The 27954-nt window shown below is 36.7% G+C and overlaps 2 protein-coding genes across 6 annotated transcripts; one reads left to right on the forward strand and one right to left on the reverse strand.

The window, feature by feature from the left end:
* Positions 1-644: 644 nt before the first annotated feature.
* Positions 645-2156, reverse strand: drd6b (dopamine receptor D6b). Its single transcript, XM_058793616.1, has one exon. It carries the CDS (start codon positions 2036-2038, stop codon positions 731-733), a length of 1308 nt encoding a protein of 435 aa, XP_058649599.1. The 5' UTR covers positions 2039-2156; the 3' UTR covers positions 645-730.
* Positions 2157-3818: 1662 nt separating this feature from the next.
* On the forward strand, positions 3819-27862 carry tbc1d12b (TBC1 domain family, member 12b). 5 transcript variants are annotated; one of them, XM_058793612.1, is made up of 15 exons: positions 3819-3952; positions 7398-8238; positions 9492-9603; positions 11776-11832; positions 14356-14477; positions 16681-16763; positions 17908-18025; positions 18245-18351; positions 18727-18807; positions 20513-20595; positions 20684-20755; positions 21614-21742; positions 22361-22470; positions 22667-22925; positions 26390-27862. In XM_058793612.1, exons 1-15 carry the CDS (start codon positions 3922-3924, stop codon positions 26456-26458), a joined length of 2274 nt encoding a protein of 757 aa, XP_058649595.1. In that variant the 5' UTR covers positions 3819-3921; the 3' UTR covers positions 26459-27862. The 5 variants fall into 5 exon arrangements, with proteins under 5 accessions (XP_058649595.1, XP_058649598.1, XP_058649594.1 ...); XM_058793611.1 differs by having other exon boundaries at positions 3820-3952; positions 20510-20595; XM_058793613.1 differs by having other exon boundaries at positions 3835-4239; positions 20510-20595.
* The last annotated feature ends 92 nt before the right edge of the window (positions 27863-27954 follow it).

Here is a 27954-nt window from a genome sequence, read left to right on the forward strand (position 1 = left end):
GTGCACCCTCTAGGCTATATGTGTTTATGTGTATTTAAAAGCTGCTTGTGATGGGCTTTGGTTCATCATGTGACTTTCCCATCACCACCTTTTGGTGGTTATCAGTGTATTACAAAGGTACAAAAAAGATTTCAGTACTTCAGTAGGTTGGTATATTAACATTATATCAGTTAATGAAACTAGGGTATTTAAATGTGAATTTAAATTAAAACCTAGAATGTTGCTACCGTAAAATTCTGGCAACCACAGCTGCCCGTTTCTTTACCATAAATTTTATGGAATTTTTACAGTATATATATATATATATATATATATATACACTGTAAAAAAAAAATCCATAAAATATATGGTAAAAAAATACAGTGTGTGTATATATATATATATATATAGCCTATAAAGTCATTCATTTCTTTCAGTCTCATTTGACTAATTAACAAATTTTGCTGTTTCGAAACAAGCCATTTAAATGTCTTTTTAACTAAATTAAGCTGTTTTAAATTAACAGATTTATGCTGATTCTAGGATGCTATGATTCAGAAGATATTTCAATACATTAAAATATGAATATTTAAATGTAATCCAAATGGATGCAAATTTTATATGACCTTAAAATACAGCAATTTTACATTTAGGCCTAAGTATGTTTGGAATGGTACACGAAAATAAAATGAGGTCATGTATGCATATTAATTCTGATGCTATTAATAGGTTCATATGGAATGAAATGAGGTCAACATTCCTCAATTTGACCTGGAATCGCACAGCAGTCGCTCTGTGTTGCGGGGGTGAAGGGCATCATGTCCAGGGAAATCTCCATCTCTCCCTCCTGCTGCTCTAGGGCTGGCAGCAGCGCGTTCCGCTGGATACGAGACGAATCGGACACGACCGAGACCTTGTCGAAAGGTAAGTCCACGTGTTCCTCATGATGACCGGGGACCAGAACCAGGCACTGCGGGTTGGAAACGCCCTGCGTGTCCTTGTGGAGCAGAGTGGTGTCGTGATGGTAGGACACCAGCTCGTTGGTGAAGTTCACCGTCTCCACCGCAGAAGACGCGCAGACCCGGTTGCAGCCCAGAATAGTGCTGAAGGCTTTGCGGAAATCCGCGTTGAACGCGTAGATGACTGGGTTGAGCGATGAATTGGCCCATCCGAACCACACGAAGATGTTAAAAGTTGTGCTGCTCACGCACAGAGAGTCTCCAAGAGTGTCCAGGTCACAGAACGGCACGATGCAGTTGAGGACGAAGAAGGGCAGCCAGCAGAACACAAACACCCCCATGATGATGGAAAGCGTTTTTAACACCTTGGTCTCTTTCTTAAACGTGGTTTTCAGCGACTGTTCGCTCGCGCAGTCGTGCATGTGCCCAGCCGCCCTCTCCAAAGTGGAGATCCTGCGGATCTGCGTTTGCGCGATCCGGTAGATCCGCGTATATGTCCCTATCATGATTATAACAGGGATGTAAAAGCTTATTAATGAAGATGCAATGGCATAAGTCCTGTTTAAAGTCGCCGTGCAGTCCTCCGAGCTGACAGTGAGGTTTAAGGGCGCGCTGTGGTCCTCAGTCCTGTGCCAGTTCAGTCTGACCGGAATGAAAGAGATCAGGATGGAAAGTGTCCACGCCATCCCGATCATTATAAACGCCATCCTTTGGGTCATTTTACGCTCGTAACGGAAGGGGCTTGAGATGGCCCAGTATCTGTCCAGACTGATGATGCACAGGTTGAGGATAGACGCCGTTGAGCACATGATATCAAAAGCTATCCAAGTGTCACAAAAGCTCCCGAAGAGCCAGCAGCCGGCTACCTCAGACACTGCTTTCCACGGCATGACCAGAACAGCCACGAAGAGATCGGAAACTGCGAGGGATATGACGAAGAAATTGGTGACTTTGGATCGGAGGTGTCTGAATTTGATGACGGCGGCGCACACGAGCGTGTTGCCCAGCAGCGTGGAGAGGATGAGCGCGCAGAGAGCGCAGCCCGTCAGCGCGCGGACACCCACGCCGGAGCTGACCCTTTCTGCACCATCGCTCTCCATGGGGCTTCCTCTGGACCCAGAGCAGATAGAGCATATTCAAGTGGCTCCTCACGTCACCAGTTCCTCTGTTTTCCAGGGAAGCTCTTTTCCGAAAGGTCTCTTCTTACAAAGTGTCATCGTGCTCCTGCTGAATAAGAGGGAACGGGGCAGAACTCTCTCCGCTGTGAACACGGAGTTTTTACTGCTGAGTGCAGCGCCACAGAGAGAGAGAGAGAGACAGAAAGAGAGAGAGAGAGAGAGATCGGTTCACTAGGGTTCGACTTTGAGTGTGAGTGCGCTCACTGAGAAACAGAAAACAGAAAAGAAATAGAAAGCAGCTCCACCTCAATATATCAACATGGTTTCTGACACACATATTGAAATCACTATCTATCTATCTATCTATCTATCTATCTATCTATCTATCTATCTATCTATCTATCTATCTATCTATCTATCTATCTATCTATCTATCTATCTATCTGCCCATAATAGTTAATTTATGTATTTTAGCTTTTACAATTTAGCTTTTTCATGTGTCCTTGTGTGTACAATAACTTTTTGCAAGAACAATGCATGTTACAGAAAATGTGTTTTTCAGTCTCTGAGAAATGTCTCTAGAGTATCTGTCTGTCTGTCGTATCTCTATCTACCTATGTATCTATCTATCTGTCTGTCTGTCTGTCTGTCTGTCTGTCTGTCTGTCTATCTATCTATCTGTCTGTCTGTCTGTCTGTCTGTCTGTCTGTCTATCTATCTATCTGTCTGTCTGTCTGTCTGTCTATCTATCTATCTATCTATCTGTCTGTCTGTCGTATCTCTATCTATCTATCTATCTATCTGTCTGTCTGTCTGTCGTATCTCTATCTATCTATCTATCTATCTGTCTGTCTGTCTGTCTGTCTGTCTATCTATCTATCTATCTGTCTGTCTGTCTGTCTGTCTGTCTGTCTGTCTGTCTGTCTGTCTGTCTATCTATCTATCTATCTATCTATCTGTCTGTCTGTCTGTCTGTCTGTCTGTCTGTCTGTCTGTCTGTCTGTCTGTCTGTCTGTCTGTCTATCTGTCTGTCTGTCTGTCTGTCTGTCTGTCTATCTATCTGTCTGTCTGTCTGTCTGTCTGTCTATGTATCTATCTATCTATCTATCTATCTATCTATCTATCTATCTGTCTGTCTGTCTGTCTGTCTGTCTGTCTGTCTGTCTGTCTATGTATCTATCTATCTATCTATCTATCTATCTATCTATCTATCTATCTATCTATCTATCTATCTATCTATCTATCTATCTATCTATCTATCTATCTATCTATCATGTCTGTCTGTCTGTCTGTCTGTCTGTCTGTTTGTCTGTCGTATCTCTATCTATCTATCTATCTATCTATCTATCTATCTATCTATCTATCTATCTATCTATCTATCTATCTATCTATCTATCTATCTATCTATCTATCTATCTGTCTGTCTGTCTGTCTGTCTGTCTGTCTGTCTATCTATCTATCTATCTATCTGCCCATAATAGTTCATTTATGTATTTTAGCTTTTACAATTTAGCTTTTTCATGTGTCCTTGTGTGTACAATAGCTTTTTGCAAGAACAATGCATGTTACAGAAAATGTGTTTTTCAGTCTCTGAGAAATGTCTCTAGAGTAAAACCTCTTCCTTAAAATTATTGTGTAGCTGTGTAATCATTTTATCCTACTGTGTCTACTGTGTAGCCTACGTACAGTACATTATTTCTCTGTGCAGCCTGCATCTTCTGATCGTGTGCTGTTGAATATGTCCAGCAGGGGGCGCGTGGTCTCTCCTGTTGGTACAGCGTCGGATGACGTCACTGGAATTTCAAGATGGCTTCGGATCGCGGTCAGGATACGGTCATCTACCGGTCTGAGACAGGGAAGCTTTGATGTTTCAGCGGGCATGTCAATTGACTCACGGTATTTGGGTACTATTAATATTTATCCTGTTAATATGGTGGAGGACAGTGTGAATAGGCGTCATGGTGAAAGAAGTGCGGAGTACAACACTGAACTATAGCGCTTCGGCTGTCAATCCACAAGAGGATTTTGAACGAGATGGAAAAGACTGAGGATGAACCTGTACAGATATATTTCCTTTATATGAGAGCTAACTGAGATACGAACATTCCTAACTGGATGGTTTAAAAGAGGACTACAGTAGAGGTCATTTGTGCTGCTATCAGGAATTGGGCTGCGGCCGATGGGTATGTAACGCACAGTCACTTGCTCTTATATTATTAGCTTTTTGACAGTAAGTTAATGCAGGATTGGCTGTGTCTCAAACCGTATTCAGCCGTCTACTTAGACAACATTTATGGGCTTCTTACATGCTTTCAGAACGTTCTGAATTGACATTTTTATCAGGACTCGCCTGTCATGCCACAAAATGCTGAATCAAGCGTTCTGAACTTGATTATGATGCTCTTCTTATCTAAGCCGAATCGAATGTTCGATTCAAATGCTACAAACCTGGTTTTATCATTATTATTATTAAAGAAAAATATCAATTACGACTGTAAACATAGAGACAAAGCAAAAGAAAAAAAATGCAAGAATATACACAGAAACAGACATAATGCCAGGGTAACAAAAACAACAACAGCATAATAAAACTACATCTTAAAAAGACACAAAGGAAGAATATAAAGATGCAGTTGGATTAATAGAACTTTGGATAGTTTCCAAATATTTGTCAAGGTCAATTCTGAATAAAGAAAAGAGCCAGTAAACTTTTTTTGTTTAAGAATATGAAACTTAGCTAACAGGAAACATAAATTTATTATATACATGCTACCTATATTTTCTTTTGAATAGTCAAACAGCCCAAAGAAAACTTTGTTTCTTTTTGAAACAAAAGGAGAAGCCACTTATAAAATAAGATTGAATAAACACCAAAAAGTCTGACCAAAAGCTCTGCCAAAACGAACGAATGAAGTCTTCCTCAGAACATTGACAAAAACTGCAATTCATTTCAATGTCAGACTTATATCTCTTAAGAAAGGCTTTAGTCAGATAACATTTTTTAATTAATTTAAACGTTATTTCCTTATTTCATTGGTAAGCAGATACTTATGAGGTAAGGACCATACTTTCTCCCATGGAACATTCTCCGTAATATGTGACCCTGGACCACAAAACCAGTCTTAAGTGTCAATTTTTCGAAATATATGAATAAATAAGCTTTCCATTGATGTATGGTTTGTTAGGATAGGACAATATTTGGCTGAGATACAACTATTTGAAAATCTGGAATCTGAGAGTGCAAAAAAATCTAAATATTGAGAAAATCACCTTTAAAGTTGTCTAAATTAAGTTCTTAACAATGCATATTACTAATCAAAAATGAAGTTTTGACATATTTACGGTAGGAAATTTACAAAATATCTTCATGGAACATGATCTTTACTTAATATCCTAATGATTTTTGGCATAAAAGAAAAATGGATAATTTTGACCCATACAATGTATTTTTGGCTATTGCTACAAATATACCCCAGCGACTTAAGACTGGTTTTGTGGTCCAGGGTGACACATTATTCCAATAAGGTATAACGTAAGGAACTGTTGATATCTCTCTCTGGAAGAGAGCATTGATTTTACAATATTTTTTTGTTGATCTACAGAAAAACATACACTTCCGATCATTGTCTCAGTTAAAGTCAGTGTATAAGTACAAGCCATGAAAATGTAGCAGCTTGCATCAGACAAGACACCAGAGGGAATGGCATTGAAAACAGTTGCATATTCATCAGCAGATACAGGGATATTATATTTCTGTAAAAAATCAGAGTAGTTATAAAGTCTGCCTTGTGAGTTAAAAAGCTAACCTACTAAAAGAAGGTTGTTTTCGAACCAATTATCAATAATTGGCTTAAGAATGCTCTTGAAAATCCCTCTTCACTTTTGAATATTATCCCTAATTAGATCTTTTCTAAAGTTGGTGGCCTGATTCTATAATTGCCATAAGCAGATGCTCTTGGCCCTGGTCCTTAATATACAAACACAACTTTTCTCCACACAGATATTATTTTTGGAATAATAAGAATATTCTCTACATACAAGAATAAGTGCTACAAACATGATTATGAATCAAATGTTTGAACCAAATGTTCTAAACGCTCGTATAAAGAACAAAATTCTAAATATAATATTCTAAAAGTTATGATGTTCAAAAAAAAAAAGCCTCAATGAACATTCGAGTTCAACGATCCCCTAAATTACTGAATCAAATGCGTGGATGTAATGTTCTATCGTGAACTAAATTACTAAATAGAGCATTCTAAACATGATGATGAATCGTGTTCAACAAAGCTGAATAAAAAAAAAAATTCTGTTATGGCGTTCAATTAAATCTGAATTCGATGCATCAATTCAGCAAATGTAATAAATGCAACAAAATGTTGAATCAGATGTTTCAAACTTGATTCTGATGCTCTGCTAAGCTGCTGAATCCAAAGTTTGAATCAAATGTCACGAACAAGATTATGATGCTCAAAATGCTGAATAGATTATTCCAAACGATCATAAAATTCAAACTGAGCATTCGAGTACAAAAATGGCCAAAATGTTCCTATTGAGTGCTCTATCATGCTTTAAAATACTGAATCGAACTTTCTGAAATTAGGCATGTTGTTCAAAACGAGCGAATCAGATGTTCCAAATGGAATTATGATGTAAGAATGTACTGAACTGAACATTCAAAACTTAATTCTGAGGGTCTGCTAAGCTGAATCGAATATTCGAAATTATATCCCAACTCCCGAATGTTCTAACAGGCTCCAAAACACTGAACTGAACATTGTAAATGTTATAATATTCAAATCAAAATGAATTGGATGTTCCAATTTAACATTCCAAGTGGAATTAATAATTCAACAAATTACTGAATCAAACATTCCAAACATTATTCTGATGCTCATCTAAGATGCTGAATCAAATGTTCAATTTGAATGTTACAAACGCAATTATGATGCGCAAAAACTGAATAAAATGCATTTCAAACATTATGATGTTCAGAAACTCTAAACTGAACAATTCCAACGATGCTCAAAAATACTGAATCAGTGCTTGGATGGAATGTTCTGTCATGCCCCAAAATACTGAAGCAAACTTTCTAAATGTGATTATGATGTTCGACAAAGCTGAAGGGAATGTACTGACTCAGATGTCCCAAAACATCTGCGATCTTTAATACCTAAAAAATGAGAAACGATGACCCAAAACAATGAATCAAATGTCTCAAACATGTCTGTCATGCTCTAAAGTGCAGTCTTCTTGGTAGACTGCTTGGCAGGATTTGAAACATGCAAAATATTTCACTGCGTATGTTTTTAAATCACCTTTTCAAATTGGTTTATTTTAGGTTATCCACCCAGAGGGGTCCAAAAGAGCAGTGTCATCTCTGAGCATTGTGGGCATTCTGTAGATTCACCTGTGAAGCTGATGGTGGAGACATCTTCCTCTGGTGGCAGGGGTGCTGAGGAAGGCAGACCACCTCCACGCATCGCAGATGTTATAGACAGGCAAGAGAACATAATGCAAGGCATGTTCTCCCATACTGGAACAACGCAGGGAGAGAAAGGCCAATTGCAGAGCAGCCAGGACCACGAGGCGCCAGAGTCATGTGATAAAGTACAGCATCAGACCAGTAACCAGCCATGTGGCACTAAGCTCCCTAATGGACATGCAGGCCACGGTACACATGAAGTGAGTAAGCAGGATCCTGCAGGAAGCTACTTGAATTCAGAAGATAGCTGTGTGATTGCAAATGGAGAACTGTTGGCAGACTCCAGAGGTGGTGCTTTGGATGCCATTGCTTCTGCGCCTCCACCTCAAGATGCAGCTGAAGACAGAACTACCAGCTCGGAAGACTGTTCAAACGCCCAAAATTCAGCGTTTAACGACACCAGAAGTTGTTCTGAAGGTGACCCGTCAACTCCGAAACACTCTCTCAGGACGTTTTCCTCCAGCACTTTCCTCAACACTGACTCTGCTCCTCTCAGTCCGGACGATGACGAGACCTTTTCTACGTCAGATAGACCTGATGACTTGAGCTTCACAGACGTGAGTCTGAAACCCAGGAACACTTATGAGATCAGTCGGCGTCAGAGCGCCCCAGACAACATCCCTGGTGTGTTGAGTGTTGCTGTCGCAGATCTGACTCTCAGCCAGAGGAAACAAGGCATCTCTGAGATCTTCAGCAGGTATTGTAGTGCTATACAGTTTTGCTTCATATGAAATACTGCTTTAGCTAAATATGAGAAACACAATTCGCAGGGACATATTATATTGAGCCTATCAGAAAGTTCATTAGATGATGTAGGAATTAATGACAAATAAGGGTGTTCATGATAAAGAAATGGAGAGTTTAAAACATGTACACTCATGTATTTATGTTTTGTTTTATATATATATATATGTGTGTGTGTAGTCAAAAGTATTTTCTACAAATATTTATTTTATTTTGCAACCTCAACTAATCTCAGCTTTTCATATTCATTCTCTCATATCTCATATATCTGAAAACGTTTTCAAATATGAATTAAAAAAAAGTAATGAAAAAATTTTAAACAAAATGTTTTATTTATTTTTTTCTTAAATGGTTTGTACTGTTCATTTAAAGGCATATTTTACCCAAAAATTAAAATTCCATGATATACTAATTCTCATGTTTTTCCAACTCTTTTATTTTCTTTTTCCATGAAATACAAAAGGAGATTTTAATAAAATGTTCTTCTTCAAAAGTGGATGGTGATTTATATTTCCAAGCTTTAAAAGGATCTAAAAAAGTACCACAGAAGTACTAGCCTTTTTTTTTGTTATCTCATAAATCAACACCCATTTTCACTGCATGAAAAATTGCAGCTAAGATATTTTTCTAAACATTTTTATTTTGTAAATAAAGTAAATAATGATAAAATTAAATTTTTATCTGATCTGTCCCTTTAAAATATCAATGTATTATGGTAAAAAGAAGAAATGTCTCTAAAGACACTTCTCTTCAAGAATGTTTTTTTTTTTTTTTTCAACACACAACACTTGAAAAGTAAACAGGTTTTGACTAAGATTCTGTCTCCTGGTTACTGAGCTGATTGGAAGCTTGAACTATGAATTTCCTCATATTTTACGATGCTTGTTACAGCTCAGTCACAGATCAGATCTCAGTCTCAACAGCTGTGTTTCTGGCAGTGTCTGCAAAAGAGGAACATTTCTTCACATTTCATGCTTCATGGTTTTCATAATTCTTTGTGAATAAGCATGTGCTTTATCTCAGTTCACAGGCTGTAGTGGCGTTCTTCTCAAGTCAGTGACTTCCACTATCAGGGTTATCTTCATGCTGTTAAGCCAAAAAGTTCAGCACGCAGAACTGGCTTGTGCACTCGCAGTTATTTTGGTGCATTTGTCAGTGCAGTGTTTTCAGGTTTTGACAGATGCTCTGTGATGATGTCTTTGGCAGAAGCCTGTTCTCCAGAAAGCAGAGGGAGGCCCAGAGTGCACCAGGATGGAAACTCTTTGGAAAGGTCCCGCTGAGAGAGAGTCCTCCCAAAGACTGCAAAACCATTCAGCAGGTCTGTTCACACCTGATTCAGATCGAGAGTCTTCATAGAACTGTTTTATCAATACTTGAAATAGCTGTTTATTGTTTTCTTTTTTTGTGTGTGCTTGAAATCAAAACTCACCCTTTTAATAACTTTCCTCTAGTCTTATTGTGCACAATTCATCAGTGCACATTATTTTACAGAAAAAAGCAAAACATCAAAATGTAAATAAGTTTTGATGGTCCAATCAAATCAATAAATCAAGACAGTCCTACCTTGTGAAAAATAAGTACACTTCTTAGTACACTAGCAAATGAGTACTTATTATGGAAATAGTGTACTTAAGTGTGAACTGAATGTAAGGTTTTTGAATACTTATTTGCAATGAAATGAAAATGTCTTTAAATTTATATTAAATATAATTAGCTGATCTTTACAGGGCTTTTTCCCCACATAAGTAAGACTTTATATATATATATATATATATATATATATATATATATATATATAATACTATTTTTATATATAATTTCATAATTCTATTTTCTTTGAAAAATTGTGAATAAAGTGTACTGCCGAATGTACTGATACTTTTAAATACTTTTGTGTATTTAAATATATTTGTAATTACTGTGATGATGTTTCAATTTAGTACATTTAAAATATATTATCTGTAAATGTAAGATAATGGACTACAGTTCAAATTCTAGTATGTTAGTCAAAATATTATTAAAACGCAAGGATTTAAAATGTGCTTTAAAGTAAAACATTTAATTTGATATTATTACAAAGTTCACATTTTAAAAGTGTACATAAGTGTGTTCAGAAACACAGTCATGAAAATGTACCGCCTGTAATTAAATTTGAGTGGCCTTTTATTTAATTAGTATTCTGCTATTTGCAAATTCATTTTTTTAAATATACTTTTAAGATTTAAATATAGATTTTTAAGGATACAAGATTTGTAGTACACTACAAGTGCACATTGAGTACAATTAAGCACGCTACTTTTTCACAAAGGCTGCCATATATTCTCATGTAAACGATATTTAACAGGAATTAATTTATCACATTATGGAAGTTGGATGCTTATGAGAAGAGCATGATCCAAAAAGAGTGATTCAGCAAATTTTATTTACCAATTCCATTGTCTTTGAGAAATGTATTTTATATAATACATATGTATTTTTTTAAGAAAAACAATAAAAAAAAATCAGTTTTAAGGATAAGAATTATACTACTACTACTACTAATAGTATTTATTTATAAAGCGACTTACCCAAGCTCAACGTCGCTGTACAAATGATGTGAAGACATAAGTTTCAAACTATCATTCATTAATAGGCAAACAGCATAAAGAGAGGCAAACTAAATAATAAAGAAAAAACACTAGACAGAGCTGAGCTGATAAAAACTGTGGTAGGTCTATATAGGCTGGTAAATCTCCTCAATTCACCCGCCTATGAAAGGTTTGGGTACAAAAAAATATATATATTTTTGGACTCTGGAAGAAACGGTTTTAAACAGTTCTGCTTTTGGTGCTGTCTAACCAGAAACAGTTCAGTTCATCTCACCAGACATCTTTATACAAGTTTCACTTCTGTCGTTTAGGCAAACTACACTACAGTAACTCTAAGAGACTGTGTGTTAGTCTGTGTGCTGAGGCCTGGTCTAGCAGTTAGAGTGGATGAAGCTCGGCTGCAGTGTGTGGACTACAGCTGGCTTCATTTCCATTCAGGATATTAGCGCGTGACTGTGTTTTTAGGACCGAGAAGGTTGTTTAGAGGCCATCACGTGTTTTAGGGAGTACAAACGCACATGTCCAATGTGTGTATGTTGTGTTTTTATTTAATGCACGGCCTCGCGCTATCTCTGCCCCGCTTATCTTCTGACACACACACACACACACACACACACACACACACATGCGGCTCTCTACACGTTCTCTTAGATTACTAACAGCCAAACTGCTCATTTCCTTCTGTTTATTGATTTAAACTACACACAAATAAGAAGACAAACCGGATCCAGTCGGAATAAAGGCCATTCAGTAAACAGCAGATCTTGCTGTCACGACTTATCGCTCCACTAAATCATGTCAGCATAAACTCCTCTGAAGCAGTCCCGTCAGCACAGTTTTGAAGGCCAGGCCATTATTTCTGCTATATGTACTGTATTTATCTCATTTTGCTCTCTCTTCAGGAAGGTAACCCAGGCAATCTCACATCTGTATCTACACCCAATCTCTTAAGTTCAGGGGTATGATGTTTGGTTTCTAAACGAGCTCTCCTTCATGTCTTTTCTGTGCACGGAGCCGTACTCCTTCACTTCCCATCAGTCATTTCAGCCACTCTCATGTCACGTGACATGCTTGCTTTGACCAGTGCTGTAACATTTACTGTGATGAAAGGATAGTTCACCCAAAAATAAAGTAATTTACTCGTCCTTATGTCATATTAAACCTGTATGACTTGTCTTCCTGTCGAATGCAAAATAAGATATTTTGAAGACTGTTCATGCTGCTCTTTTCCATAGTTAAATCATACAGTGACCAGGGCCATCAACCTCATCCATAGTCCCAGTCCCAGTCCCAGTCCGTATGAATTGTGTGCTCTATTCGTCTTGTGAAGTTGTCTGATAGTTTTGTGTAAGGAACAGACTGAAATTTAAGTAGTTATTTACTGAAAATCTTTCATGTAGCTCTTAAATTTAATTTGCACTTTTGCAAAGTTGAAGTTGTGTGATTTGTCTCTAGTTTAATCTGGCTACATCTTGACACAACACATTATGTCTTGTTCGTAATGGCGATCAGTTTCTTTTTTTTTTGTCAAATGAGACGCATTTAAAACAGATAAGAGATGAGATGAGAATTTCAGTACAGTATCATGAGGAAAATATTGCAGTACTTTTAAAAATTGGTTATTTAATGGAAAATAGCTGTGTGAATATTCCTTAAAAGTTTTTTTTTGCATTCACAGAAGAAAGTCAAATGGAGTTTTAACATTTTGGGTGAAAGTTATTGCAACAGCTAATGTGAACTAACAATGAACAATATATTTACAGCATGTATTAATATAAATTAATCATTTCTAAATTTACCAATGTATTTTTAACATTTTAAGTAAATAATGTTTTATTTACAAACATGAATTAGCAATGAACAATATGTGACCCTGGACCACAAAACTAGTCTTAAGTCGCTGGGGTATATTTGTAGCAATAGCCAAAAATACATTGTATGGGTTAAAATGATCAATTTTGTTTTTATGCCAAAAATCATTAGGATATTAAGTAAAGATCATGTTCCATGAAGATATTTTGTAAATTTCTTACCGTAAATATATCAAAACTTCATTTTTGATTAGTAATATGCATTGCTAAGAACTTCATTTGGACAACTTTAAAGGCGTTTTTCTCAGTATTTAGATTTTTTTTTTTGCACCCTCAGATTCCAGATTTTCAAATAGTTGTATCTCGGCCAAATATGGTCCTATATGGCTTATTCATTCAGCTTTCATATGATGTATAAGTCTCAATTTCGAAAAATTGACACTTAAGACTGGTTTTGTGGTCCAGGGTCACATATTTGGAATATAAAGTTATGACATTCACTGAATATATTGTTTATAAATGTAAATACATTAATAAACATTATAGAAATGTTGTTTATTGTTAGTTCATTATACCTAATGCAACTAATATTATTGAATCATAAATGTAAAGTGTGGTCCCTTTAACCTACTGTAAGACATTGTAGTTTCTGCTGTTTTTTTTTTTTACCTGTTCTTTTTTTAAAGGAAAGAGTGAAAAAAAAAATAGTAAAGGAAAAATTTACCTTTTAATGAAAATATTTTTTATTTTCATGAAAAATATGTTTTGTAAGTTTTTCTTTTCTAAAGAAGAAATAGTAAGGAAAATTGACCATTTAATGAAAATATAATTATTTTGGGTAGGGAACAAATGTATCTTTCTCTAAAGAAAAAAATATGTAATTAAAGCATTTAATATTATATTATTATGTAAAATAAAATAAATTGTATATATATAATATTAAATTAGATATTGAATATTAATTTAATCATATATGTTGCTAAAAATAAACACAAAAATGGATAATTGATTTTTTTAATGGGGACAAATCAACAAATCGAGTGGACCAGCAGAAAAAAATTACTGTTGATCCCTAAATCTGGATATGTAAATATGCAGCTCTTTAGTATGAATCCTAAATGTTGTTCTTCTGAAATCAAGCAGCTAAACTGTGCATTATAAACACCAGTTGATCCTCTGTTCTCTCCTCTCTGACTAGTTCCTTTCTTCACCCACATTTCTTTGAAAAAGGTCCCCATTCACATATTGTCCATTGAATACAACTGTAGAAGCTTCTCAGACAGATGAGGAAGAGTCTTTGTGCTGCTGTTCAGTCAGTAATGATAACTGGTTTTGAGCTTGTGCTGTAGATGGTACAGGAAGAGGAACCGCACCAGCCAGGCTGACCGTTCTCAGGAAAACACCTCTGCGGCTAGATGTGGTTTTTACACAATTCCTTAAAGCCAGGTGTCCTCACACTTCCTCATATGAACAAACACCCAACTTTCACATGACCAGCCTTTCTCTCTGTGGCTGTAAACAGCACACACAGTGACTTCATCTGCGCTTCATCTTCACACGCCTGCCGCCTGCCATATTCTGCCTCCTGCCTCCATATTCTCATGTTCAACACTCACAAACCTGTGATTCTGTCTGCACGCATCTGAACCTGACCTGTTGCTCTTCTCACAGGAGTACGAGGCCAAGGTGTCTAAACCGGGCCAGAGTCCCTCCCTGCCCACTCAGAGCCGACGGAAGAACCTGGAATTCGAACCGTTGTCCACCACAGCGCTCATATTAGAGGACCGTCCCGCGTGAGTATCACATAAAACTGTTCACTGACCAGGTACAGCACAAAATAAAAGCTGTTTCTTCCAAGTTAAGTAGCTGCATTAAAATTGCAATAAAATCTTTAAATTGTTTTAAATATTGGCTACGTTCACACTCTCAGGGATTGACAACCGCATTTTCTTTACAGGTGTGAGTCTCGAAATGTCTCGTTCATACAGACAGTATTCTAAACACAACTGTAAGCTGCTGTGTGAACAAGACATTACATAGACAGTACATAGAAATCCCAATTTACATATAGATCTGTGCAATAATAGAGCTCACATTTTGCAATAATTTAAGATGAGATTTGCTAGAGAGTATATATCGCTTTACATGAATATATGTGGGCAAAGTTGGATATTAATCTGTTCTGATGAAACTGAGGATTATGAAACCTGTTCAATATAGTGACAAGCCTAATTACTGTTTGGTGATATGTATCGCTGCCAAGGGTTAATTATGCATATAAATGACAAGGTTGAAATTTCGTCCATATTGTCCATCCCAAATTAGTTTAAATTAGTTAATTGACCTATCGGTAAGCCCCTCCCCTTGAATGCAGAACTCGGACATCTTTAGGTTTCAGCGCCATGAGAGAAACATTGGAAGATACGAAGATCTCATCGGTTTGATGGTGTTTATGCTACAAAAATTGTAAACAATGTGCCTAGGGTACTTGTAACACTGATTCCAAGGTATCCTGAGAGGATGGGCAATGGAATTTACTTTATTACATTTCCTAAACCCAAACAAAACAGAGCAAAATGTCCCTAAGCATTCAACCCCAATCCCAATGAAGACGAAAACGTTCATTTTCTGGTTGTCATGCTTTCATTAAGTTACAATTTTCATCTGCTCGAGCAGAACGTTAATGTTATCTTGTGCTTCAGCAAGGCATCTCTGGCTAAAACTAAAGCTAACATTAAAGTTAGTGAGTCCATGCTAACGTACAAACCTAAATAGCGGACTGTTCTCACGTCATGTACAGTGTAGGTCGGAAACACATAAACGAAGGTCTACATTTCAGTACCCTGCGGTACATGAACAGTGTTGATCCTGGATGTTGTCATCTGCGATCGTGACGACTGTAATATGAGACTTCTCCTGCTTGCATTGTAATCTATAAACCCTTGCTTCCAAATTAAACTTGTTCCCCACCATATTTATTTTAAAATCTTTTATATATCTCTCCATGGCATATTTAAGTCCCACTTAAATGGCCATCCTTCAGTGTCCAAAATTGATCAAAAACATCTTGGGACAATGTTTTCACACTGACAGCTGTCATTGTCTGAGTAACTAAGGGGGGCGGGGCTTACCAATAGGTCAATTGAAAGTCGTGGCATAATACACATAGCCCGGTTTCACAGACAGGGCTTAGACTAAGCCAAGATTATGCCATAGTTCAATTAGGACATTGAAGTAATTTTTTAAAAATATTACTGGTGTGCGTCTTGAGACAAATCAAAGGCACTGATATATTTTAAGATCAGTCAGTGCAAGTTTATTTCAGTTGAAACAGCTCAGACTTACATTTTAGTCTAGGACTAGGCTTAAGCCTTGTCTGTGAAACCGGGGATACAGTAACACACTTTACACAGTGCGTAATATATTTAGTCCCCTAGTAGGCAAGCTAAGGGGAAGTCTTCCAAAGAACAAAAACTTGTTTGATGTTGTACTGTATAATGAAAAGAAAAAAGAAACAACAGTTCTCTTACAATCTAGTCTAAATATAATCTCAATACTTAAGAAGATGTTTTCTACACTGATTCAGTTGTGGGAGTCTTTGAGGTCCTTCCAGGAGAGTACAGATAGATGTATTGTCACCCTCCGAACTTGTGGCGCAAGTTGCTCAGGATACATTGACCTGCGATACATATATCCTAGCAAACCTTGAGAGGCTCATCTTTCCCAAACAAAGGCCTATAAATAAGACTTAGCACAGACTGGGTTGTATTTCGCCACGCAAGTCTCTTCAGTCCCCAAGTCCTAATGAAGAATAAATGAGCAGTGAAATGTGAGCATGTCAGCCAAACCGTGAGATAAACCAGTGATGAGGCTTTTTCCAGAAACTTCTCAGTCGTTTCTCAAACATGTCAGTGCTAACAGGTTTCTAGGCTGTGTATTTGAGACATTTAATTGACCGTTGTTGTAACAACTGAAATCATTGGCTTCCTTCCTCAGGAACCTCCCTGCTAAGTCAGAGGAGGAAGCGCAGCGCCACCGTCAGGAGTATGATGAAATGGTGGCAGAGGCCAAGAAGAGAGGTACATTATTTATTAAACAAAGATCATTGGAAAGCAGTTTGCAAGAAAATGAAAATTCAGTCTTTCCACTTCAGAATTTTATATTTAATTTAATGTTACACACTGAAGAAGGCCTGCGAGCCAAATGTTTTTCCTCCGTGCGCAAAATATAAAATAAAAAAAAATCTGAATTTTGAGTATGGATAGCTGAATTTAAGTAATTAAACAGATTTATGCACCAAAACGAGATATTATGAGATGAGTAAATAGCGCTGAGTAAATAGCCTTGTTGAACTGCATTATATTTCAATGTTATTTGCTATTTCTTTGTAATTATTTGTCAAATTCATAAGTAAAATTTATTATTAAATTAATTTCTGAGTGAAAATTCTAAAAGTAAATTCTATACCTATTATTTATTTATTTTCAGTGTACCAAGTTTTTATTGTGTTAATTTGGCTTAAATATGGCTAAATCTCCTTAAACATGTCAAGAACACACCTGGGTCATATTTCGTCCCAAAATCAGATGGTTTATGCAAATGAGGAACATCACAAGTAATTTATCATAGAAAAGTTAACAAATGTTTTTTAAATATTGTGAAGTTTGTCTCATTATCATAATGCAATAAATAAATAAATAAAAAAATTTTTCAAGAGAAAATAATACTTTAATGAGAAGAAAATATATTGCTATTCAGATAAGCCAATTTGAATTATTAAACATTTTTATACATTATGATAGTGGCTTTAGGATTAAAAAAAACAAACAAACAAAAAAAGATTTACCTATACTATTTTTTACAGAAATTAGAGTTGAAAATCAGCACTAAATATAATAGGGATTAAAACCTCAAAAAAAAAAAAAACATTAAAATAATAATATAATAAAAGTAAAGAAACGATGGTAACAACAATTTTAGCAAAATATTTGTCATAAAAAAAAAAAAAAATACAAAATAGCCTTTATTTTTGAGGTGATTTGGGTGAATGTGACCCAGACGTGTTTTCAAGAGACCGTACAAAACACTTAACACACTAGTTTATCTTTCCCTTGCCAAGACCAAGGTGGTCATTAAATGTGCGATTTCATTTAGTCAGGAATGCTTTTAGCACACTCTGCCTTGCTAAACTTTAATGTGAGGTAATATGACTGTTGTTCACAGAGCTGAAGGAGGCGCAGAAGAAGAAAAAGCAGATGAAGGAAAGATTTAAACAGGAGGAAAGCATCGTTAATGCCATGGTGGTTTGGAACAACGAAATCCTTCCCAACTGGGAGAGCATGTGAGACAGCCACACTTCATTATCACAACCTGCAGTGATAATTATGATAAACACATTATCTGTCTTGCTAAAACTAGAGCTGCCTACGTAGGCAGCATAGTGCTTGTTCCCAATAGGAAGTTCCAATAAATATTAATGTCTATGCATATAGATAAATCCAATGTAAAACACATTTTATTACACTCTGTTCACTGCTCTCTGCTGTGTGTGTTTCTTCAGGCGTGGCACGCGGCGTGTGAGGGATCTGTGGTGGCAGGGTCTTCCGCCCAACGTGAGGGGGAAAGTCTGGAGTCTGGCCATTGGGAATGAGCTGAACATAACCTCAGGTTCTTTTCTCTTTCATGTGTCAGTGAAGAGCCACCTTTGAAGATGCGGTTAAACCCAGGATTAACTAAACCTTTTGGGCAAACATTCTGTCTGAAGTGTGTCATTATGCAGTATTCACATGAATGAATGCAAGACTGCACTGTGCAGGTCCACCTGAAGCGATTTTTAAACCTCCTTTGTAATGAAATTTGGATTTTTATTTCTGACACTCCCAAAAGGAAACGATTTTTGCTTTTAGGATCTTCAGAAGTGACAGTCTAAGCTAAATCGAGCATACAGACCAGATATTTCATCTGCCTTTTTAAGGTTTTATGATCAAAGCTGTGATATGCTGTCTGAGAATTGTAACCCTTTTTCCTTTCTGTTCCTCTCAGATTTGTACGATATCTTTCTCTCGCGGGCCAAGGAGCGCTGGAAGAGCTTCAGAGAGACCGGCAGTGAGATGGAGTCAGATGGTACGTCTGTCATCCCTCGCACAGCCCACTGGAGCAGTTAGACATGCCAATCACTCTAACTAATTTACAATTCAATCTGAATGATTCATTAGCGAATAGGCCTGAATTTAAATGGGTTTTAACAATCCACTATGTTTAGCCAGTAATTGTAAACTGACAGAATCTGAATTGGTTCAGTTAGTCAGTTGAGCCAATTTACAATTTGGTCTGAATGATTAATTAGTGAATCATTCTGAATTCAAATGGGTTTTAACAATCCATTATGTTTATCTAGTAATCGCAACATGACAAAATCTCAGTTGATTCAGTGAATCAGTTGAGCCGATTCACAATTTGGTCTGAATGATTCACTAGCGAATCAGTCTGAGTTTGAATGGTTTTTAACAATCCACTATGTTTATCCAGTAATTGTAAACTGACAGAATCTGAATGGCTTCAGTGAATCAGTTGAGCCGATTCACAATTCGGTCTGAATAATTCAATAGTGAATAAGCCTTAATTTCAATTGTTTTTAACAATCTACTATTTTTATCCAGTAATTGCGAACTGACAAAATCTGTACTGGTTCAGTGAATCCGTAGGAAAAATTCACAATTGAGTCTGTATGTTTCATAAGCGAATCAATCTGTGTTTGAATTGGTTCAGTGAATCAGTTGAGCTGATTCCTAGTTCGGTCTGAATGATTCACTAGCGAATCAGCCTGGATTTAAATGGTTTTTAACAATACACTGCTTATACGCCAGTATTCGCAAACAGACATTAGTTGAACCAATTGTCAATTCAGTCTAAATGATCCATTAGCCATTCTAGAAACTGTAAACTGACAAAATGTGAATTGGTTCGAATGGGTTTTTACAACCCACTCTGCTTATCCAGTAATTGTAAACTGACGAAATCTCAGTTGGTTCAATGAATCTGTTGAGCTGATTCTCAATTCGGTCAAAATGGTTTATTATCGAATCAGTCTAAATTTGAATGGGTTTTAACACTCAGTCTTACTGAAGTTTATTGGTCAGGTTCAATGAATCAGAAGAGCTAATTCACAATTTGAACGATTCCTTAGCGAATCAGTCTGAAATCGAATGGTTTTTAACAGTCCACTATGCCGGTAATTGCAAGCTGACCAAATTTCATTCAGTTTTGGTCTCAGTCCCATAGAAGTTCATTGGTGAAGAAATGCAACGCTGGTGTGTGTGTGTGTGTATGCGAGCGTCTGACTTTCAGTTCTCCCCGGTCGCCTTCCTCGTTATTTTATTGAAACGGTGGTTATTTCCTTCCTGTGCTGCAAGCCCAGTCTCGCTAATCACATGCCAATTCTTGTTTTTGTTTTCTACTACGCCTTCTAGCCGTGCACTCTATAAAATGCGGTTTTATTAGCCTCAACTCTTCGTTCTTTGATGTGTCTCAATGAATCTGTTAATAAAGCTGGTTTTTCATAAAGTTTGAACACAAACACATCCTCGCTTTCACATCTGGCCCTCATCACAGCACTCAGACTGTTTTGGCCGATGTTAGCCTCCAGCAGTACACTTGAGCAGATCCTCGGGGACTAACAAACACCAGATGTGCCTGTTTCTCCACTGCAGAGTATCACAGGACGATTGTGATGTAGATATAGGAGCAATAGATATGGAACAGAATCTGTAAATACTTCAGATATGATATTTTTGAGTAATATTGAGTAATGTTGTGGTTATTGCAGCAGACAGTGCCGACCGTGAGTCCAGTCTGGATCTGATCAAACTGGACATCTCACGCACATTTCCACCGCTCTTCATCTTCCAGAAGGTACTGTTCGCACTCTTCCTGTCACTGTTATGGTATCAGTATAACTGTAAATATTATTAGTGACTACTGTTGCTCTCTCTTTTGTTAGGGTGGGCCGTACCATGATCTCCTGCACAGCGTTCTGGGTGCTTACACCTGTTACAGACCTGACGTGGGATATGTGAGTGTTAATAAGGGTCAAATAACAAACAATGAACCATATAACAATGAGATCTTATGCGTTCCTCCCTATTGTTTCTCATTTGCATATAAAAACATTTCCTTTGATCCGTTTCATGTCTTAGCACAATGTCAAAAATGCTTGAACTATCATAAAACTGGATCGGAGAGCTGTATTTAATCAGGTGTTCCATATCTTTTAAGTTTGGGGTTGGTGAGATTTTTTTATTATTATTATTTTTGAAAGAAGTTTCTTATGCTCACTAAAGCTGCATTTATTTAATCAAAAATACAGTAAAAATAAAAAATGTGAAATATTATTACAACCTAAAATTATAATATATTCTAAAATGTAATTTATTCCTGTGATCCAAATCTGAATTTTTAGCATCATTACTGCAGTCTTCAGTGTCACGTGATCCTTTAGAAAGCATTTGCTGCTCAGGAAACGTTTTTATTGCTATCGATGTTGAAAACAGTTGTGCTGCATCATATTTTTGTGGAAACAATGATACTGTATTTTTCAGGATGTTTTGATTGAATAGACTGTTCGAATGAACAGAATTCATTTGAAACAGAAATCCTTTGTAACATTATAAACATCTTTACTGTCACTTTTTATCAATTTAATGCATCCTTGCTAAATATGAGCATTAAATTCATACTGCCCCCGAACCTTTGATCGGTAGTGTAAAAAAGCAAAACTGCAAATGTGAGTTAAATAAAGCACCGATGTTTCTAAATTTGTGACGTAATAAAATTGTGTATACACAGTTTACCTTATTCAAAGGGAATGTCCTCATTACAGCCGTTAGACGATGTTAAGAGCGGCTCTGAAATGTCTTTATTTTGGCTGCAGGTTCAGGGAATGTCCTTCATAGCTGCTGTGTTGATTCTCAACCTGGAGGAGGCCGACGCTTTCATCGCCTTCGCCAACCTCCTCAACAAACCCTGTCAGATGGCTTTCTTCAGAGTGGACCACGAGCTGGTACTGTCCCTCCACACGCAATGTTTTATAGACGCTCAGATTATTTACATCATTTTAAAGGAATGTTTCAGGTTCAAAGCAAGTCAAACTCTGTCGACAGCATCTTTTTTGCTTTGCGGTTTTAAAGCATTTCACAGAAAACTGCCACAAAGACACAATTCCTATATTCCTCTGAGCCGGGTTACAACTGTTTGTTCAATTCTCTGATGATTTTCAGATGTATGAATGATTCTGAAAACATTTTATTAAGTTAATTGGCACTTTTTGAATACGTTTTGTCATTAAAATGCCATTTTGACTTAGTCATTTGACTGCTTTTGCTATTTTGCAATGTGCATTGAAGCTCATACACATATAAAATTCTTATTTTGTGAAAAAAAAAAACTGTACATGATGGAAAGTTTTTATTGATATATTGATATTTTTGTAGTCATCATCAAATGGCATCATCAAATTAGGTAATATTAGAGCAGAATTACTTTTTAAATGCCGGACTTTGTAATTATTTCACTTCATATTGATTATAGTTTATTTCTGGATGAATTGAGTGGAATTTGACACACATACCTTCTGCATGAATTGGTAAGATGTTTTAATTTTGTGTCTCTTTCTTGTTAGATGCTGAAGTACTTTGCAGCATTTGAGGTGTTTTTTGAGGAAAACCTCCCGAGACTTTTTAATCACTTCAAAAGTTACAACCTCACGCCTGACCTGTATCTCATAGACTGGTGAGTACATGAAGAACCTTCTGATGGAGAAAAACAATGATAAAAACTAATTGCGATGTGTAAATCTGAGTAAGTGCTTGACATTTAGGTGTAGATCCTGAAGCTACGTTCCTAATCACGAAGACTAAACAAAACACCTGGATGCATTGCTGTCTTTTTCATTTACTTTTTTATTCCCAAATCTCTGTGTTTACAGGATCTTCACCCTCTACACTAAGTCCCTGCCGTTGGATGTAGCGTCTCGGGTGTGGGACGTGTTCTGCAGAGACGGGGAGGAGTTCCTTTTCCGCACGGGGCTTGGGATTCTGCGGCTCTACGAGGAAGTGCTCCTGCAGATGGACTTCATCCACATCGCTCAGTTCCTGACCAGACTCCCGGAGGACACGCCGTCTGAACGCCTTTTCAGCTGCATCGCCAACACTCAGATGATCAGCAGCAACAGGAAGTGGACACAGGTCAGTTCCTGTGTGCGCTGTTACAGTGATCAACCTGTGGAGTTTGTTTGTGAGTGAAATGCAGGCAGGAAATTAAATGCAAATATACTTCCCGATACATTTTGTTCTCGCCAAAGATTCTTTTGCATAACTTCTATAATTAGATACCTAGTAGGAGGAAAGGGCAGAATTTTCATATTTTCAGTAAACTAACCCTTTATTTTGAGCATAGCTCACACTACAGGGAACTTTATTCTTCCAAAGAACATTGTGATTTGCAGTGTTGGGAGTAACGCGTTACAAAAGTAACGGATTACTTTTTGCTGTAACGCAGTAGTGTAAGGCATTACTAATCAATTTTTTAAAATATTTTACTCGGTACATGTTCAGTAACGCTTGCGTTACAACACAGTTTTAGCCCATATTTAATTGTTCAAAGAAAGAAAAAAGAAAAAAAACAGCAAGACTGCGAGACATTAACGAATCAAAAAATGCTGCAAGTAAATTCTATTTCCTGTTCCTGGTCAGTCAATAGCCACGTGTGGTGTCCAAGTTTGTAAATAAAGACTAAACAACGACAGCTTCTGATATATTTGTTTAGCGATTTATTTCATTCATCTCCCTCTCGCTGGTGGAACTTTGTATTGTGTGATGTAGGCCAGTGAAGGCGTGTTTAGGGCAGGTTTTACAGGAGTGGTCAGACAGTGGAAATGCGGCATGATTTCGGCCTCTGTGCTCAAGGTCCGAGGCTGTAAGCCCCCCGGCTCGCACTGGCCAGTGGAAAAGCTGCTAATGAGTGAAGATGGCAGAAGACTGTACATTTGCGAGATGCCTGGATAGCTCACAGTCATTATGCTACACCATATCGCCCTCTACTGGATGTAAAATGCTCTGCAGTACATTTTATCATTTTAGAATGTTAAAGGGATAGTTCACCCAAAAATGAAAATTCTGTCATCATTTACTCATCCTCAAGTAGTTCCAAACCTGTATGAATTTCTTTGTTCTGCCGAACACAAAGGAAGATATTTTGAAGAAAGTTTGTAACCAGGCTGTTTTGGGGCACCATTGACTTCCATAGTAGGAAAAGAAAATACTATGGAAGTCAATGGTGCCCCAAAACTGCTCTGTTTCCCACATTCTTCAGAATATCTTCTTTTGTGTTCAGCAGAACAAAGACATTCATACAGGTTTGGAACTACTTGAGGGTGAGTAAATGATGACAGAATTTTCATTTTTGGGTGAACTATCCCTTTAAGTTCTACTTCTGTAGTTATTTTGGTGAAAGCAATTCAAACGTAATACAGGAGTCATGCATCGTATTACAATTCTGGTAAGGAATTACTTTTAAATAACAGTAACAAGTAATCTATAATGTATTACAGTTTGGAAGTAACTTGCACAACACTGGTGATTTGTGTGGTGTTCACCCAAAAATGAAAATTTGTTGGAAATCTATTCATCTTCAGGCCATCCAAGATGTAGATTAGAACAGATTGAAAGAAATTTGAAAGGCATTACATCACTTACTCACCAATGGATCCTCTGCAGTGAGTGGGTATCGTCAGAGTCCAAACAGCTGATAAAAACATCACAGTAATCCACAAGCAATCCACACTACTCCAGTTCATCAATTAACATCTTAAAAAGCTGCATGTTTGTGAGAAACAAATCCATCATTTATGCGTTTTACAACCCGAATTCTGGAAATGTTGGGACGTTTTTTAAATTTGAATAAAATGAAAACTAAAATAATTTTCAATCACATTAGCCAGTATTTTATTCACAATAGAACACAGATAACATGACAAATGTTTAAATTGAGAAATTTTAAAATTTTATGGACAAAATGAGCTCATTTCAAATTTGATGCCTGTTACAGGTCTCAAAATAGTTGGGACGGGGGCATGTTTACCATGGTGTAGCATCTCCTCTTCTTTTCAAAACAGTTTGAAGATGTCTGGACATTGAGCTTATGAGTTTCTGGAGTTTTGGTGTTGGAATTTGGTCCCATTCTTGCCTGATATAGGTTTCCAGCTGCTGAAGAGTTTGTGGTCGTCTTTGACGTATTTTTCGTTTAATGATGCGCCGAATGTTCTCTGTAGGTGTACGATCTGCACTGCAGGCAGGCCAATTCAGCACCGGACTCTTCTACTACGAAGCCATGCTGTTGTAATAGCTGCAGCATGTGGTTTTGCATTGTCCTGCTGAAATACACAAGGCCTTCCCTGAAATAGACGTCGTCTGGAGGGGAGCATATGTTGCTCTAAAACCTTTATATACCTTTCAGCATTCATAGTGCCTTCCAAAACATGCAAGCTGCCCATACTGTATGCACTTATGCACCCCCATACCATCAGAGATGCTGGCTTTTGAACTGAACGCTGATAACACGCTGGAAGGTCTCCCTCCTTTAGCCCGGAGGAGCTGTGTCCGTGATTTCCAACAAGAATGTCAAATTTGGACTCGTCTGACCATAGAACACTTTTCCACTTTGAAACAGTCCATTTTAAATGAGCCTTGGCCCACAGGACACGACGGCGCTTCTGTAGCATGTTCGCATATGGCTTCCTTTTTGCATGATAGAGCTTTAGTTGGCATCTGCACATGGCACAGAGTATTGTGTTTAATGACAGTGGTTTCTGGAAGTATTCCTGGGCCCATTTAGTAATGTCAGAATCATGGCTATGAGTGATGCAGTGTCGTCTGAGGGCCCGAAGACCACGGGCGTCCAACAAAGGTCTTCGGCCTTGTCCCTTACACACAGAGATTTCTCCAGTTTCTCTGAATCTTTTGATGATGTTATGCACTGTAGATGACGTTGAGGAACATTGTTTTTAAAGTATTCCACAATCTTTTTACGCACTCTTTCACAGATTGGAGAGCCTGTGCCCATCTTTACTTCTGAGAGACTCTGCCTCTCTAAGACATCCCTTTTATAGCTAATCATGTTACAGACCTGATGTCAATTAACTTAATTAGTTGCTAAATTTTCTCCCAGCTGAATCTTTTCAAAATTTCTTGCTTTTTCAGTCCTTTGCCCCTGTGCCAATTTTTTTGAGACCTGTAGCAGGCATCAAATCCATTGGTAAGTAAGTGATGTAATGCCTTTCAAATTTCTTTCAATCTGTTCTAATCTACATCTTGGATGGCCTGAAGATGAATAGATTTCCAACAAATTTTCATTTTTGGGTGAACACCACACAAATCACCAGTGTTGGACATTTCCGGAATTCAGGTTGTAACTTAAAACCATTGCTTCTGGCCAAAATACCAATCCATAATGCATAGTAACGCTTCCTCCTATGAAAAAGTCCATCCCCTGTTTTCACTTCACAAGATTGGAATTGTGTGAATTATTGTGATGTTTTTATCAGATGTTTGGACTCTCATTCTGATGGCACCCATTCACTACAGAGGATCCATTGAGGAACTATTCCTTTAACATTTCTGTTAATTATTTCTCGTCTCTTTCTCTTCATCAGGTGTTTAATGCCCTCATAAAGGATAAAGAAATGGAAAAAAGCAGCAGTCCTACAGTGAAAAACTCTTGAACTCTCACCATTTTTATATTTCTAGTTGACTTTAACTCTCGATTAGAAGAGAGGATTGTATAAAACGGGCTCAAAGAAATGAAATGAAGAAAAAGCTAAACTTGATTCCTTTGTAACCATGCCAGTATTACTGAAGTTACACATTTGTATGAGTTAAAAATATAAGCCTTTTATGAGAAAATATTCCACCAGCTTAGTCATGTACTGTACCAGATACCAGCATCAGGCTTTTTCTTAATATTCCTCCTTTTGGAGAGAACTGGTGCATTTGAAGTGTGCTGACATACGTACCATTAAATCATTTTGTATGCTGAAACATATTCATTCAGAGCCTGTTTAATGCACTTGAGATTTTAATAATAGAATAGAGAGGTTCTGAGATTTAAAAAAAAAAGTGATTTTTTTTTTTTTTTTTTTAACCGGTTTTGTTTTGTAGAACAAGACCTTAATGAAGTGCAATAGAATATGTCAGATGCAGTTAATAATGCAGGAATAATGCATATAGTGTGTTGAAATATTTGAAAGCATTTTACTGCTTCTTGCCGAAGAATTATTGCATTTTTCGTAGTCCTATTGTGCTACTTTAAATTCTTCTTTTAAAACACTAATATGTAGCCTAGGGCTGCAAAACGATTAATTGCGTTGATTAATTGATTAATCGCATTCAAAATAAAAGTTTATGTTTACATACTATATGTGTGTGTGTACTGTGTATATTTATTATGTGTATATATATATATATATACATACATACAATTTATGTAATTTATATACAATTTATATTATATTATATATATATATATATATATATATATAATGAATATTATATATAAATATTAACATATTTTTCCCTTAATATATACATGTATGTGTGTTTATTTATATATACATAATAAATATACACAGTGCAAACATATATAGTGTGTAAACATAAACTTGAATGCGATTATTCGTTTTGCAGCCCTAATGTAGCCTAATTTTTAATCTAAATGTTATTAATGTTAGTAAGACAGTATGTGAAGAATGCATTCAGAGATTTGTGTACTTAAGGTACTGTACATCTTTTAAAATGAACTGACATTTGCCAGTTAAAGAATAAGAATGTGGTGTGTAATAATAAAATGTGTAATTTTTGTCTGTTTGATTTCCGCTCAATTATTTGACCAAATGCATTGTTTGTCATGGATTTGAACCCAATATGTGCAAATATTGGGTCTCAAAACATTTTTCGATTTTAATGTTGTATCTTGATGAAAAATGTAAATTGTGTCATTAATTCTTGGTTTGTTTTCTACACACTCCTGGTTTTATTATACAGTTTTCATACTTCAGTGAAGATAAATTGTAAATAGGTGACATGTTTGACACCACAAAATTCAAATGTGTAAATAAATCTTAAACTACTATTATAGTTGTTGTTTCTTTTTTAAAATTCATCGTGACTTGCTTTTGTTCTTTATATTTTGTATTATATATATATATATATATATATCCTG

This window comes from Onychostoma macrolepis, chromosome 12 (genome assembly GCF_012432095.1).
Source record: "Onychostoma macrolepis isolate SWU-2019 chromosome 12, ASM1243209v1, whole genome shotgun sequence".
NCBI classification, from domain to species: Eukaryota; Metazoa; Chordata; class Actinopteri; order Cypriniformes; family Cyprinidae; genus Onychostoma; species Onychostoma macrolepis.